At 45.7% G+C, this 14,228-nt stretch overlaps 2 protein-coding genes across 2 annotated transcripts; one reads left to right on the plus strand and one right to left on the minus strand.

The window, feature by feature from the left end:
• The first annotated feature begins 685 nt into the window (after positions 1–685).
• LOC147191455 (cilia- and flagella-associated protein 44-like) lies at positions 686–12,459 on the plus strand. The gene is made up of 34 exons (XM_086135103.1): positions 686–709; positions 844–986; positions 1,298–1,460; positions 1,627–1,729; positions 1,807–2,023; positions 3,010–3,124; positions 3,302–3,466; positions 3,556–3,711; positions 3,806–3,853; positions 3,925–4,024; positions 4,292–4,386; positions 4,472–4,675; positions 4,749–4,859; positions 4,962–5,114; positions 5,333–5,524; positions 5,673–5,815; positions 5,940–6,219; positions 6,643–6,698; positions 6,786–6,948; positions 7,228–7,358; positions 7,496–7,701; positions 7,781–7,922; positions 7,999–8,176; positions 8,378–8,619; positions 8,703–8,904; positions 9,009–9,212; positions 9,323–9,515; positions 9,592–9,705; positions 10,024–10,154; positions 10,718–10,834; positions 10,926–11,127; positions 11,201–11,361; positions 11,437–11,571; positions 12,181–12,459. The coding sequence occupies exons 1-34, from the start codon at positions 686–688 to the stop codon at positions 12,457–12,459; spliced, it is 5,268 nt and encodes a 1,755-aa protein (XP_085991229.1).
• Positions 12,460–12,868: 409 nt separating this feature from the next.
• Positions 12,869–14,168, minus strand: brcc3 (BRCA1/BRCA2-containing complex, subunit 3). The gene is made up of 2 exons (XM_086135993.1): positions 13,263–14,168; positions 12,869–13,147 (listed from the first exon to the last, which is right to left on the minus strand). The coding sequence occupies exon 1, from the start codon at positions 14,056–14,058 to the stop codon at positions 13,276–13,278; it is 783 nt and encodes a 260-aa protein (XP_085992119.1). The 5' UTR covers positions 14,059–14,168; the 3' UTR covers positions 12,869–13,147; positions 13,263–13,275.
• Between the last annotated feature and the right edge of the window lie 60 nt (positions 14,169–14,228).

Below are 14,228 nucleotides of genomic sequence, written 5' to 3' on the forward strand. Positions count from 1 at the left end.
CTTATTTGACACAATTATCTGTATTTCTTCTGCAGTGTGAGCACAACGACTCCAGTTTTGCCACCTCTGCCGAGTCACAATGCGTTTTAAAACTATCAAATTGTGTCCTAAATGTGGAAATGTATCTGCAGTAATGCTAATCGGGGTCATTGTGAGTATCGTGTTTTGTTTTCATTTATCAAACGTCCACGCCCCGTCCGCCCTGCTCATATCTCAATCGGACTGGAAATAAGATTGATCATCATTAAGATGGGAAAGAGCCTCAAAGTTGACGGGTTGGATTTTTCACCAACTGTTCTCTTTTACGAAGTGCGACAGAAGCTTTCTCACCGTTTTGTTGCAGCTCAAAATGTGTTGAGTTGTCTTCTCCGAATTTGGCCGTTGATCGCTCCGGTTTCTCATCGTCCGTCTCAAACTTGATTATGACGCGACGCGTGACGTCACAGTCATAAACATCTGCATATGCGCGCGTCAAGACTTTTATGCACAATTCGCGGAATTTTCGTCTCACGGGGGGGAAAAAACGTGAGCCTGAACCATCAATTGAAGCTGGAAGAAAAATTAATATATATATATATATATATATATATTTTAGAATAATAATAATGCTTTTAAGCAGAGTAAATCGTCAAGCATAATTTATGGTTTGTGTCTTGATATCAAGCTATTTCACTTTACCTTACACATGGCTGACGACTCCTCTCTTCAGGTTAGTTTTTTTGTTATCAGTCAATTTTGAGAATTTTTTTTTTTTTTGCAAAAACGTTCATTATTGAACTCATATTCATAAACCGAATAATAAGGTATCTGAATGCAATGAATAAAGATGTCTCTCTTACACAGGCAGGCAAAGAAGACACAGAGTTGCAGGATGAGGAGGAACCGCCGTGCTTACCTGTTGACATGTGTTATAATTATGAGGAGCTTCACTCCAAGCCATTCATCACACCCGAATCTGACATTCCAGAGAACCTCCTGTTCCTCTCGTAATTATTTTGTAACTATATCAACCAAAAAAATATATACTTTGACATGTGTGGCCTTCCTCTGTGAAATTCGCATGTTCTTCCCGTCCCCGTAATTTGTGATTGGAAATGCCCATGATGCAATTTTTAATGCTAAATGAGTTGGTCCAACTAGCCTGTCGTTTTTAAATGGCCCATGACCTCATTACTTATATTCCGTATGTAAATAAGCTTTGTTCGGATTGTTGAGCTGTTTAAGTGGAGAAAAAAAAGGATTTTGCTGTCATGGGACATTGAACTGATCTCATCGTCACTTTCATTTGTTCTTGAAGTCATTCGTATGGCTACGACAGTGGCCGCAGAGCAAACCTGCAGCTGCTGGATGACAAAACTTTGGTCTTCATTGCTGGCCAGCTGCTCATCCTGCTTGATGTTTGCACCAAGCAGCAAAGGTACCTGCGCTCCTGCAGCGGTGGCGGAATTGGTGCCATCGGGGTAAGAGTGAAAAAAACGGACTACATCCGTTGTTAATGATGAGAAGTAACTTGCTCCCGCTAGTGATTTTGCACGAGACAATATCACAGTATAAGCATGGAATGATTGTTCGGAGGTCAATCGTTTGCTTTTCTTTTTTCAATTCTTATTACGGATGTTTTCTCAGGTGAACCATAAGAAAGATTATTTAGTGGTGGCAGAAAAGGGAAAAAACCCCATCCTGATAGTATTTAAATATCCTTCATTACAAGCATACCGCATCTTGAGAGGTAAATATAACAGCCATCCGTCACTGTCATGATTTCCCTCGAGGGCTTGCGTCTGATCATGCGTTACCTATGTGTAGATGGTACAGATCTTGCATTCAGCTCTGTGAACTTTAATAGTGATGGGAGTCTTCTGGCCAGCCTGGGCAGCGCTCCTGACTACATGCTGACAGTGTGGAACTGGAAGCAGGAGGAGGTGATGCTCAGGTGCAAAGCTATTTCTCAGGAGGTTTACAGAGTGACCTTCTCCCCGTACAACCCTGGCCTACTGACGTCATCGGGATCTGGACATATCAAGTAAGATAAGATAAGATAAGATATCCTTTATTAGTCCCACACTGGGGAAATTTACAGCCTCCGGCAGCAAGAATGTAGGCAGAAAGAAGAAGAAAAAACAAACAAACGCCGTCCAATTAAGTGCAATATAAATACAAAATGGATAAATCGCAGTGCCATTTACAGTTGTTTTCCACATCATTCAATTATTAAATCATATTGTTGCTATTTTTTATTCAGCAGCCTGACAGCAGTTGGTAGGAACGAGCGTCGGTATCTCTCCTTCTTGCAGCGCGGGTGTAACCTGAAAGTACAAAACTCATTAACACATTTCAAATCCAGCCTCAAAACACATCGGTTTAGACAAGCCTACTCACTCGGACCATAAAGCCATTATTTTTATTTATTTATTTTTTGTTGTATTTTGTCTTATTTTATTTGATGCTGTTTTTAACATTGTGTTTGTGATTTTAACTGCTTGTTGTAAGGTGTCCTTGAGTTTCTAGAAAGGCGCCCACAAATAAAATGTATTATTATTATTATTATTATAAAACTCTTACTCCCCTGGTAACTCGATACCGTATGGAGATGTTATAGCCCGGTCGGTTTCATGGCTCACAACTAGGCTCAATACGGGGCAGTACACTCCCTCCAAAAGCGAGTGTTGCAACAGTCAGGTCAATTCCTTTATATTTGCCGTAGAAGAAATGCATGCACCAAATGTTGGCTAAGTCATAAATTACGCTAGTGCTATCGATGACGAATTGACGAGCGAAAAAGTGGCAGCCCCTTGGTGAGAATTGTTCTTACTTTTTAGAGGGAGGATCTGTAGAAGACACTTTGTCACACAGACTACTATGTACAGTATTTCAGCAAGAGGTGCACGTCACAAAATACGCCCAGAGCATCTTTTTCATATGATAGGTCATTTTCAGACCCGGAGATAATGACGTCGGATATTAAGTGTCATTGAATGTTCATCTTTCGCATCCCTTCCACCTTCCCAGGTTCTGGAAAATGGCCAGCACATTTACAGGTCTGAAATTGGAAGGCCTGATTGGTCATTTTGGAAAAACTGCAGCTACGGATATTGAAGGCTACATCGAACTTCCTGATGGAAAGGTCTTTGTCCTGCTGATCTGCTTTTATTAAATATGATTGATTTGTCACACGGCGATACATCGCGGCAAGCCTGTCACTCTCAGTGACAGTGATGGCATGCTGCTAAGAAATGATGCCACTTGGTTGGAATGGTTCAAGACAACAAATCGTCCCCTGACCCGCTGTCCTTCCTCTCAGGTGTTGTCTGGCTCAAACTGGGGCAACCTGCTGCTATGGGATGGAAATGCGATCAAAGTGGAGATCTGCAGCAAGGGAGGGCATTGCTGTCACGCAGGCGTTGTCCAACCTTTCGCCTTGGAGGATGGACAGCTGATGACGTTCGGCTCCGATGGAATGATCCGGGTAAAACGCAGACGCACGACACGACGTTGTGCGGGTGCTGATCACGTCGTGAGCGCTCGGTGCCTGGTGTTTTCCTTTGCCCCTTGCAGGGTTGGGACTTTGAGACCATCGACGCCGCTGACAGCAGCAGTGAAAACAGCAAGTTTGAGTTGGAGCCCATCAACGAGATGGCGGTGGGGCGCCACGTTTGCATCTTTTCAATCGTAAAAAGCGCCCAGGCCGACTCGACCGTTTGGTTTGCGCAGGTCAGCGGTCACCCGCCACTTCTTAAAATGTACCTTTCGCGAGAGCTTTGACTCAGTGAATCTAAAGCCAGCGGGTTTCTCTGTGGCCTGCTAGGATTCTAATGGAGCCATTTGGAAAGTGGATCTTTCATTTACGTACGCGGTAAGGTTCCCCCATCCTTGGTGATTTTTTTTTTTTTTTTGATTGATGTTGTTTAATGTCTCTGCGAACAGACTCCCGATCCCGTGTGCCTGTTTTCCTTCCATGCCGGGCCAATCAACGGCCTCGATGTGTCAAAGAATAGTCATCTCATGGCCACGACCGCTTCGGACCGTGAGTTGCTATTTCTATACTCGGGCGTGGGGAATAATGGATTACACGTACTCGGTATGCACCGGTAATCGCAAAGATGTGAATATTTCCGGTAGTTTAAATTCGATTTTGATCCGAGAAATGTACTAAAGCAGACAGAGAGAAACTGGCAACATGATGACACTTGGATGACTTTACGAACATTTCTTAATCTACATACCGTGCCTACGTGCTTGCAAGTTGCAAAATACTGGCACAACACGTGTTCAACCACCAATTTTTGTCCAGGTTCAGTCAGAGTCTTTGACTTTCTGGCAAAAACAGAACTGACCTGTAGCTGCTTCACTCAAGGTGGAACTGCTCTCCATTGGGCTCCACCTTTGGTAAGCGTTTACGGCGCGGCAATGCTATTTCCTTCCCAATAGAGAGAGACGGAATAAATCGCCTCTTATTTTCGTCCATCTCCAGGTGACTCAGACTGGAAATTTACTGGTGACGGGCTTTGAAGATGGAGTCGTGCGCTTACTGGAGCTTTATGACCCCACGGGCCTTCAAATCGTAACCAGGCACAAAGTGGAGGCCCAGCTGCGCCTCAAGCAAGCCTTCAAGCCCCATAATGCCCCAATCACAACGGTTACATATGAACGCAATGGAACGGTCTTGGCCACGGGGGTAAGGATATTTTATTGTTGAGCATCCTTTTTCATCGCACCAAATTTCATCCCGCGTTTTCCTTGATCACCAGAGCTCAGATTGCACCGTGTTCTTTTTCACCGTTGGAGAAAAATATGAGCCAATTGGTTTTATCTGTGTTCCCGGACCAGTACAATTGCTGGAGTGGTCACCTCCTTCCCATGTAAGTCGGTAGTTCATTTTGAAAAAGAGCATACTGACTTTTTTTTCCTTCTTTTTTGTCATCTGAGAATATATCACTAAACAACTCCCTTTTTTGACCTAGCATGAAAACAATCTGCTCATCCTGTGCCGAAGTGGTCACGTTGTGGAGGTGCCGTGTCCTGACCCCGAAGCCCTGGAGACGGCCAATTCCTTCCAACTGCTTGAACTGCCTAGAAAAACCTTCCGCTTCAAAAGCATCAAATCTCGAATCAAGGTATGACGTAAATGATGTTTTTCATGTACTGTATATATTTTTCAACCAACAACTTTACTTATCATATTCATGTCAAAAGTCTCAGGTCTCTGTTTTCTTTGAGAGACACACACACACCTTGTGCACGGTTAGACTGCGCTCTGAGCTAGACTTGTGCTGGGCAGGAAAACAGGCGGCCGAATAAATCTCGATACGTTTCTTGCATCTGTGGTATTCAGAGAGAAGAGGAAATAGCAAGACGACAAGCACTGAAGGAGCAGCGAAAGAAGGAACGGAAAGAAAAAGAAATCCCAGACGACGAAGAGGAGGAAGAAGAAGAGGAGGAGTTGCCCCGTATTTATATCCCTGAACCTCCGAGTCCTCTTTATTGGGGTTTCTTCTCGGAGCCTGGCCAATTCTGGCTCTCAGTAGTACGTGTACAAAATACAAAAACCACAAAAACAGTTTTGATGAAGCTAAAACATTCATATGGATGTGTCATTTATCGTAGACAAGACACATCCTCCCTTTTGTGCTGCCAAATGCAAAACCATTCACGCCGTCTTTCCTCATCCTCAGGGAGGATTTGACTCGGGTTACCTGTACCATTGTAAGTTTTCTGAGGATCAAGATGAGAATTCCGAAAAACGACCGGTTGAGCCTTTTGATTTCCTGGCGATCCATAATGCAGACCGTGACCCCATTCGTTCACTCACCTTCAGGTATTGTGCGTGTTTGTTGCTAAAATTCAGTTAGCGGGTCCGATAAATCGGCAGGAGCACCGACGTTGACCGCTTGCAATCGTTTTCATCAGGTCATGCTTCTCGTTTATGGTTTGTGCCACAGCTCCAACAGGCAGCTGATGCTGTGCGGCATGCACTCGGGCTCCGTCAGAGCTTATCCTCTGGATCCCGACGATCACGCCCTAACCTCCGTGCAGGCGTACTGGGAACTGAGCGTCCACGACGGCAATTATGGACACCTGCGGCACATCTGTTGCAGCCACGACGACCAGTTTGTGCTGACGGCAGGAGACGATGGGAACATCTTCTCCTTCGGCCTGCTTCCTCACGAGGAGCTGCAGAAAAGCTTGCAGAAGAAAAAGGCAAAGGTTCCGTCACCAAGGGTGAGTTGAGACTTTACGGGATGAACGTGTCTTTATAAATATTACGGATTGAACAAAATTAATAATCATAAAAATGGAGTTACTGTACGTCTCATTTGACTTTCTGGATGAAGACGTTCCTCACCAGTCATTTTGTGAACACTGCCGAGCAAACCGGTTTGTTGATAATTACCAATTATGAGAACACGAAGACTTGAAATGATTAAAAAAGGGACCAATAGGCTCGTGTACATAATATGGGATATGACACTTTACACTTGGCAGATTTATCGAACGATGCTAAGACATTTTAGGCAACGCGGCACTTCCTCTTCGTGCTTTTATTTGAAACCTATTCACACCACTTCCAGTGCACGATTAGGCAGAAGGGGTACTGTGCCAGACAATTGGAGAATTTGATATATTGTCCTATTCTTGTCACAGGTGGGTCTGGAGAATGAAGTGTTAGCCAAAGACATTGACGATCCAGCAGCGTACAGGTGGAGCATGAATCAGCACCCGTGCAATTTGGCAGTGGCCGTTTCCTTGCTCGTCAAATCAACGTTTGCGATTCTGCCTCCCTCCAGCATCGAGACGGCCAAACAGAAGCTAGAGAAAGACCGCCAGCGTCAGGAAGCTGATGAGAAGATATTCGCCAAACGAAAAAGGCTCGCTGCGCTCCAGAGCACGTTTAAAATACTTCTGAGTGACAACCTTAGCCTGCCTGAGAAAATTCAATTAACTCCTGTGGTATGCGCGCGCACACACGTGCACACTACGTAGGTGGAACAGTTGATGTACAGTTTTTGTACACAATGTAACGACGCTATGCTGTCGTTACATTGTGTTGTAAATGTGTGTCTCAAAAGTTGAGCAGAGCCAGGTCACGTTTGTGATCAATAGCGATTTAGTTTGAATGAAATAAATGCATCATAGATGGATTTGACGTGTTCCACGGGGGGCCATTGGGGGGGAAAAAAAAATAATTTCTAGCACTGCGCCTCATTGCATGCATATGTTCGTAAGTAGGAACTGCTGCTGGACCGACGTTTCGAGGAGCAAGCTGAGAGAGAGAAGATCCGGCGATTAAACGAAATCCAGTACCAGATGAGTTGGCGGGAGGAGCATTCCCATTTATCACTCAAAAAGCTGCAAGACTGGTATTGTACTTCCGAATCGCTCATGAGGCTCGGCCCACATGCGAACTTTTCTACCGAATCGTATTTTCATCGTGACGTAAGAATATCCCGCCTGCAATCTGAATGAAAAACAACCGTTTGGCGTTTGTTACTTCCAGGTTCAGTGGCTCTTCAGAACCGAACATTGTCACAGTCTTCGCCATCCGCACTGACCACAGCATCTCCACCTACCGTATTCCGAATCTTTCTTCAACTCGGCTCGAAGAGGAAAGCGGTTCAAGCGACGTCGGTGTTAAAGGAACCGCTCCGGTCGAACGCCCCGTATCCAGAGACCAACCTGAAAAAGACAGCAGTGAAACAGACGGTGAGGCCCGTTGTTCCCCATTTGTTTTACATGTCAAATACTCTCAAGACATATTCTATCGCTGATGTGTGCTCGCCAGAGGAAGATGCGCCTCCTCCCTCCGCGCCTCGCGCTGGGGTGCAGCCTGCAGACCGGCAGGTTGAAAGGCTCCAGAAAGCTGCGGAGAAAGCTGAACAAGCACGAGCCAAGATCGCGAAGAGGAAGCAGGAGTGGGACAAACTGTGAGTGTGACATTCGACAACACCGCTGCTCCGGACGAGAAGATTTAGTTTCCAAGGTTTCTCGTTGATGTCGCAGTTATGCGGAGAAGCCGCACAAGGACTGCGAAGATCCACGAGATGTGCAGGCCATCTGCGAAGCCAGAGAGACCATTGGAGACTTGAAACTTAAAACCGACAAAACCTTCACCGTGCCAAAACATCTACGAATGAGCGCAGACAGAAAGAAAGTTGAGATGATAAACCTGGAGGACAATGTAAATCACGCACACCCTTTATACCGCGCCCTGAAAAAAAAAATGGCGTGTTGACTTTACTTCATTGGATTTTGGCAAGCGGTTGCACGCAATAAAACGGAATAAATTCAACACGCCGTTTTTTTTCAGTGTATATATATACTAGACGGAAAACGAAATGCCCCGGCAGGTTTCTCTAAACGACCGCATCCATCCCACCAGATACGTGAAAAACAAACCCAGATGAACCGGGAGATCGTGGCCTTGCGGGATTTCAAACTTCTCCTTTTATCAAAACTGGCAGCCCAGTCGAAACAGCTCCGGAAAGTCCAGAGTTGCTTGCCGTCCGAGCTCCACCGCCATCCGGCCACGCCGCCCGCCATACGATGTGAGGAAGTGCCGGAGAAGAGCCTGCAATGCACCCGAGCCCTTCTCGAGAGATACAGGGTGCTGAGAGAGAAAAGGTGGCTCTGTAGTTCCAAAAAAGCCGACCACGCGGTGATTAATTCCAATTGAAAAACAGAACATCTCTGAAATGTTGAAATAGGTTGAAGGATGACGAGCAAGAGGATCAAGAGAGTGGGATGAGTGTGGTGGATGAGCTGGAAAAGGAGATGGAAGGAACGGAGGAGATAGAAGATGTCGTCGGTTTGTCCGCAGAGGAGGAAGCGGAAGGACTGAACGAGGAAGAGCTCCGAAATATGGACCGGGACACGTTGCTCGACATGCAGGACTTTCTGCTGGAGCGGGTCTGTTTCGTTTTTTTTTTTTTTTTGGATTGAATCCATTGCCGCGGAACATCTCGATGTCGTGAGCAGTAATCCATCAATGTCTCGTTTGATGCTTTTACCAGATGAAGAGCTCGGTGGATCAATTTGATAAGGAGCACCTGATGTGTCTTGAGAAGGTGCAAATGTTGGACTGGAAGCTAAAACTTGCCAATCTCCGTCAGTTGACTCTCTATCAGGAGCTGCTGCTCCTCAAGGAGGTGGACAAGAGCGAAAGGATTCTCCAGGACAAGCTCGACAAACGTCTGAGGGAGCAGAACGAGTTGCTGGTGAGAAATCAGTTGTCCTTTGAAAGCTGCGGGCCGTGCCCGGAGTGTGAAATGTACAGTTCAGACTACCATTGCCATTCCCATGTTGTGTTTGTTCCTTTTTGTAACAGTCGGAGCTGGAGAAGCACAGGAAGGCGCTGGAACTGAAACGTAAAGACATTGCGAAACGGCAGGAGAAAGAGAAATCGAACACCGCGGCCTTCCACGCCTTGCTGGGTGATGACAACAACTTTGAAGAGTATCTGACCAAAGTTTACAAGAAGAAGATAAAGCGTAGCAAGAAGAAGGACCAAGGAAGTGATGGTGACGGGATGCCTTGATCACAGAATGTGGCGTAGATGTGCGTCAGTCAATTCAAAGGAGACCAATTCCTTTGCAGAGGAGGACGAGGACAGCAACGATGACTTTGACGATTACGAAAACTGGGATGACGATGACGACGATGATTGGGACGGATTGGATGGAGATGGCGCCGTGGAGGAATGCCCCCCGGGTCAGTATTTCTGTGGACATCCTCAGTCATCCGGGTCATTGAAAAGACCGCTAAGAGTTCCAGTGTCACGTTGCTCAACTAGTATCTTGATAAACAGCTCAACGACACTAAAAAGTCAGATTGCCAAGATCAAACAACTTGATATGTGCGTTGAGAATGAAATGAAAGATTCACTATAAAATGATAACAATAAAATGAATGAATTAGAAAAAAATTATAAATCAATAACTTCTCAACGATCATCAGTTTTACCAGTCGAAATGTCCCTAACAATACACCAATACAAATAATTATACCGAGAATATCCGCGTGCCGCAGGTTGTGACCAAAAACTGTTTGACGACATACTGGAGCTGCGTGAACGTCGCCTGGATCTGGAGGAGCTGCTGGCAGAGGAGAAGAAGAATGCAGAACAGCTGGAGAAGGAGTGTGACGCCCTGGTAAAAAAGGTCAGAGCAGGCGGGGGTGCGCGGGACTGGCCAACGGGCGCTACATAGTGACTTAGGACTGAAGCTTTGATATCAAACGTGTATTGTGTTATAGTCGCAGCTGGCTAAAGTAAAGCCTCTCCATTCTCAAGAGCACTTTTAATTCATGCCTTTGTCACATCTCGGGTGGACGACTGGAGCGCACTTTAGGATGGAGTCAGCCAATGCTCCATTAAGCGTCTCCAGTTGGTCCAAAATGCTGCCGCTCGCCTCTTGACTGGTACTCGTCAAGAGGAAGCACATCGCTCCGACTCTGAGTCCTTTTTCAGGTTTACCTCTCTGAGCAGTTGCGTTGAGCACTTTTTAAACTGTCCACTTGTGATTGTTTTTTTTTAGTCAATATGGAGTCTGATCGATGCATACTCACCGTTTTCTTTGACATTTTGAATGTGAAAATCATTGGAACTTTATTATCTGTGTTCCCTACAATATTTCAAAAAATGTACCTGGCACATACAATGTAATTGCAACTGTAGTTTTTTTTTGTTGTTGTCCTCACTCATTTTTGAGCTCTGGTCTCGCAGATGAAATCCGTGAAAATCAGTCTTAAGGCAGCAGAGGATGACTTGGAGGAAGTCAACAGAGAGAAACAGCAGAAAATGAACCAACTGGATGTTGTAGTTCCTCTTCGGCTGCATCAGGTGAAGAAAACTTGCCTCCACCCTTTTTTTTTGTTCATTTCGGTGATATACGGTCGTCTTCTGCCACTGCCGTCTCCTTGCGGATTTCCAGATAGAGATTGATATCAGCGGCCAAGTGCCTTCGGACCTCAGCCCGGCATTGGTGCTCACTCGGATGGAGCTCCAACGGCTGCAGGAGCGAGTGAAGGAGTTGGAGGTGGAGAAAAATCAGCAGACAGAGGTGTACCGTCAGGCCCGTCAGCAGCATATCAGGCTCATCAAAGAACGCAAGGATATGAGCAATGAGATCGAGTGTAAGACCCAAAACACCCGGAAGGACTGCGGCACCCAAATAATGTACTTGATTTTGTTTGTCATTTGGTGCAGCGCTGGAGAAGCTGTGCCACCAGCTGATGATGACGAGGTTTGGGAGGGAAGTAGATATGGAGGTTCTGCAAACGCTGTGCGTCAACAAGTCGGTTGCCGAGATGAAGCAGGAAAAAATCTTGCGAGACCTCGCCAACGCCAAAGACATCCAACAATGGGATGTAAGCTAAACTTTGCGCACGTGCGTCTTCTTGGATGCATTTTCACTTTTCTTTGTGTGTGTGTGCGACATCTAGAGAAAAGTACAAAAGTCTCGTGAGGCTCTCATGGTGATGACAAGGAGCAACTCGGAGCGTCTCCTCTGCCTGAATAGCCTCTTTGAACAGAAGAAGGAGCTGGAGATGAAACTTTACACAAGACAAAAGAAAATCGTAATGACATTTCCAATGTGTTTGTGTGCTGCCGTGATTCGTGATCCTCAAACTTTTTTTTCCACCTGGTACCACCTCAAATTAGCGCCACCACCACGACCGACATTAAAATACAGCCGCAGAGTAGGTGTACGTTTTCATCAAAAGTAATTTCGAGGTTTTATTCCTAAAAGGTACATGTAATACTCTTGTAAGCCATTGGAACGCACAGTTCAACATGAACACTGCAGCGGTGTGCATGAAAAAAAAGAAAAAAGATTCACTTGAAATATACTGCACATGATAGTTACATTAAAATTTTACCCAAATGGGTGTTTTGAAACTGAAAGATAAATCTTGACGATTAAATAAAGAACTTATGCCTAACTTAAAAGTTAAATAAAACTGCTCCTGCGTTGATTCTCTCGTCTACCACTAGAGAGCAGTGGTGTTGAATTCAGCCTTTGATAATTACTGCATCCTCGACAGGGGTGAAAATGGAAAATAAAAACCATTTGTCAACCTCAATTTGACACTAAAGACAAAACTATTGTTGACCCTTTAGTAAACCTTAGGTTGTAAAAAATATTTATCAGCCTGAACAATAAATACTCACTTGTGTGTACTCAGGGCAAGCAGCTTCAGGCCTGCAGCAGGCGAGCAGACAGAGACCAGATCTGGAGTCTTCAGGAATTGGTGAAAAAACAAGCTGAGCAGATCGAGAAGCTATCCGACGAGATCAGCCAACTTGGGCCTACTGGAGGACACATGCTTTCCACTGGCCACGCTCATCTACCGCCGCTCCCTCCTCTGTCCAATCCCACAGTACATAAACGCACCAGAAAACGAGGAAAACTCGTACCCGGTTTCAAGGAAGAGGACACGACTGAAAGTGACACCACTGACTAAGAACTGAATTCACCTGCTAATACGTTTTCATTGGGCTCGCTGTTCGAAGCAAATCACTACCTCGGGCTGCTGCTCGGCAGTAGACAAAGAAATGACACGACAAGAGGACCGCCTGTTATATTTATAACAACAGAATTCCACAAATAAATGGCAAGCTCACGAAAAAGTGGTCAGACCTGACCAGATTATTTTCAGGAGTGAAATCATTTTTGTTTCAAATAGACGTTGATCCGAAACTTGCACAAAAGTTCCAATCTTATGTTAACTTCTTACTACTGGTATTTACTTTTCTTTTAGTGGTTAAAAAAAAACATTAAATCAAGAACTGCAATTTAAGTTTTCCAGAACAGGTGGTTTTGGCTTTGGTGTGGTGCACAGAAATACGAGGTAAATAAATTCAAAACAAAGCTTATACATCCCAGTGTCTTTATGTACAGTCGAGAGTACAAAGGCTTGTCCATTAGTCCAAAGGCACGTCTTTCCTTCATTCATTAACAAATCATAGTTAGATGGGCTCTGTTAGACCACAAGTGGGTCACACACAAACCAATGCTTAACACCTTATGATTTTTTTTTTTTAATCGCTCGGTCTACTTTTTTTTTCTTTCCGTGTGCTGAGAGCGAACATTGTACGTAGCAGAACTTCATCAATGACCACGAAGAGATGGAGGCGTGAACATGACACTCCCTAAAACAAAGAAAATACACATGTGACAGCTGTGGACGTTGACATGAGGTAAGCATTTAGTTGGGCCACCAAGATGATATGGTAAAAAAGGAACAGAAAGTAACCACATGCCCACATTCTTCCCCCAGTCAGAGGGCACTCAGCTCCTGCATCAGCATCTCCTTCTCCCGCTGCAGCTCCGAGATGCTCTGCTTGTTCTGCTCCAGACGATCCTCCAGCCACTGCAGCAACGGTCCGCTTACCGCTGACATCTGGCTGCACAGGTTCTTGGTGAAGACAGATCCGTTGTGGATCTTGGTGACCGGGTCCAAGTGAGCCAGGCTGTGGATCTTGCGGTATGTATCCTGCTCCTCCTGACACAGTATCCGTGGCAGCTCCACGGCCGACTCCAGGCACACTTTACCGATAGCCTGGCGTGGGACGACGTGGATTGGGATCTCCACACGCTCGTACTCGGAACCCTTTTGGGCCTGAGCCGACTGGAAGCAGGTGTACAGGACGCGGCCCGTCTTGGTGTTTTTGTCCTCGATGAAGCAGGAGAAGATGAGGCCCACGAAACCCTGATCCAGCATTTGGTACATAGCCTGAGTCCGGACGTCAACGTGCGAGGGCCACACGGTGATGTGTGGATGGGAGTGGTACCAGCCCACCACCCGCATCGGCTTGCCCGTCATGTCGGCCAGCCTCTCGGCCTCCGTGGAGGCTGCAGACAGCTGCTCCGGGGAGATCTCCACACGGTCCTTCCTCTTGTCCGAGCGGCGGAGGATGATGACCGAGTGGATGTGGACGATCCGGCTGACTTCTACCTCTCCGATACACAAACCCATCACTTCTTCTTTCTCCGTGCTCAAAGCGTGATTCATACACACCAGGAAGGCGTCCGACTCCAGATGAACCGCACTGATTGCCATTCTCTCTCTTTCCTAAATTTTTTTTTAACGGGAATGACGTTAAAAACACCAGTAGAAAATCGTACGGGATTTTACTTCCGTGTTATTTTGTGCTTGAATTAAAACGGTCCGAGTTGACACACCGCTCAGTGAATGGTTCCGTCCGAAAGAAAGTAACGATAATGTTTCCG

Source organism: Hippocampus guttulatus, chromosome 17 (assembly GCF_054856545.1).
Source record: "Hippocampus guttulatus isolate MCC_2025c chromosome 17, RoL_Hgut_1.0, whole genome shotgun sequence".
Lineage (NCBI taxonomy): Eukaryota > Metazoa > Chordata > Actinopteri > Syngnathiformes > Syngnathidae > Hippocampus > Hippocampus guttulatus.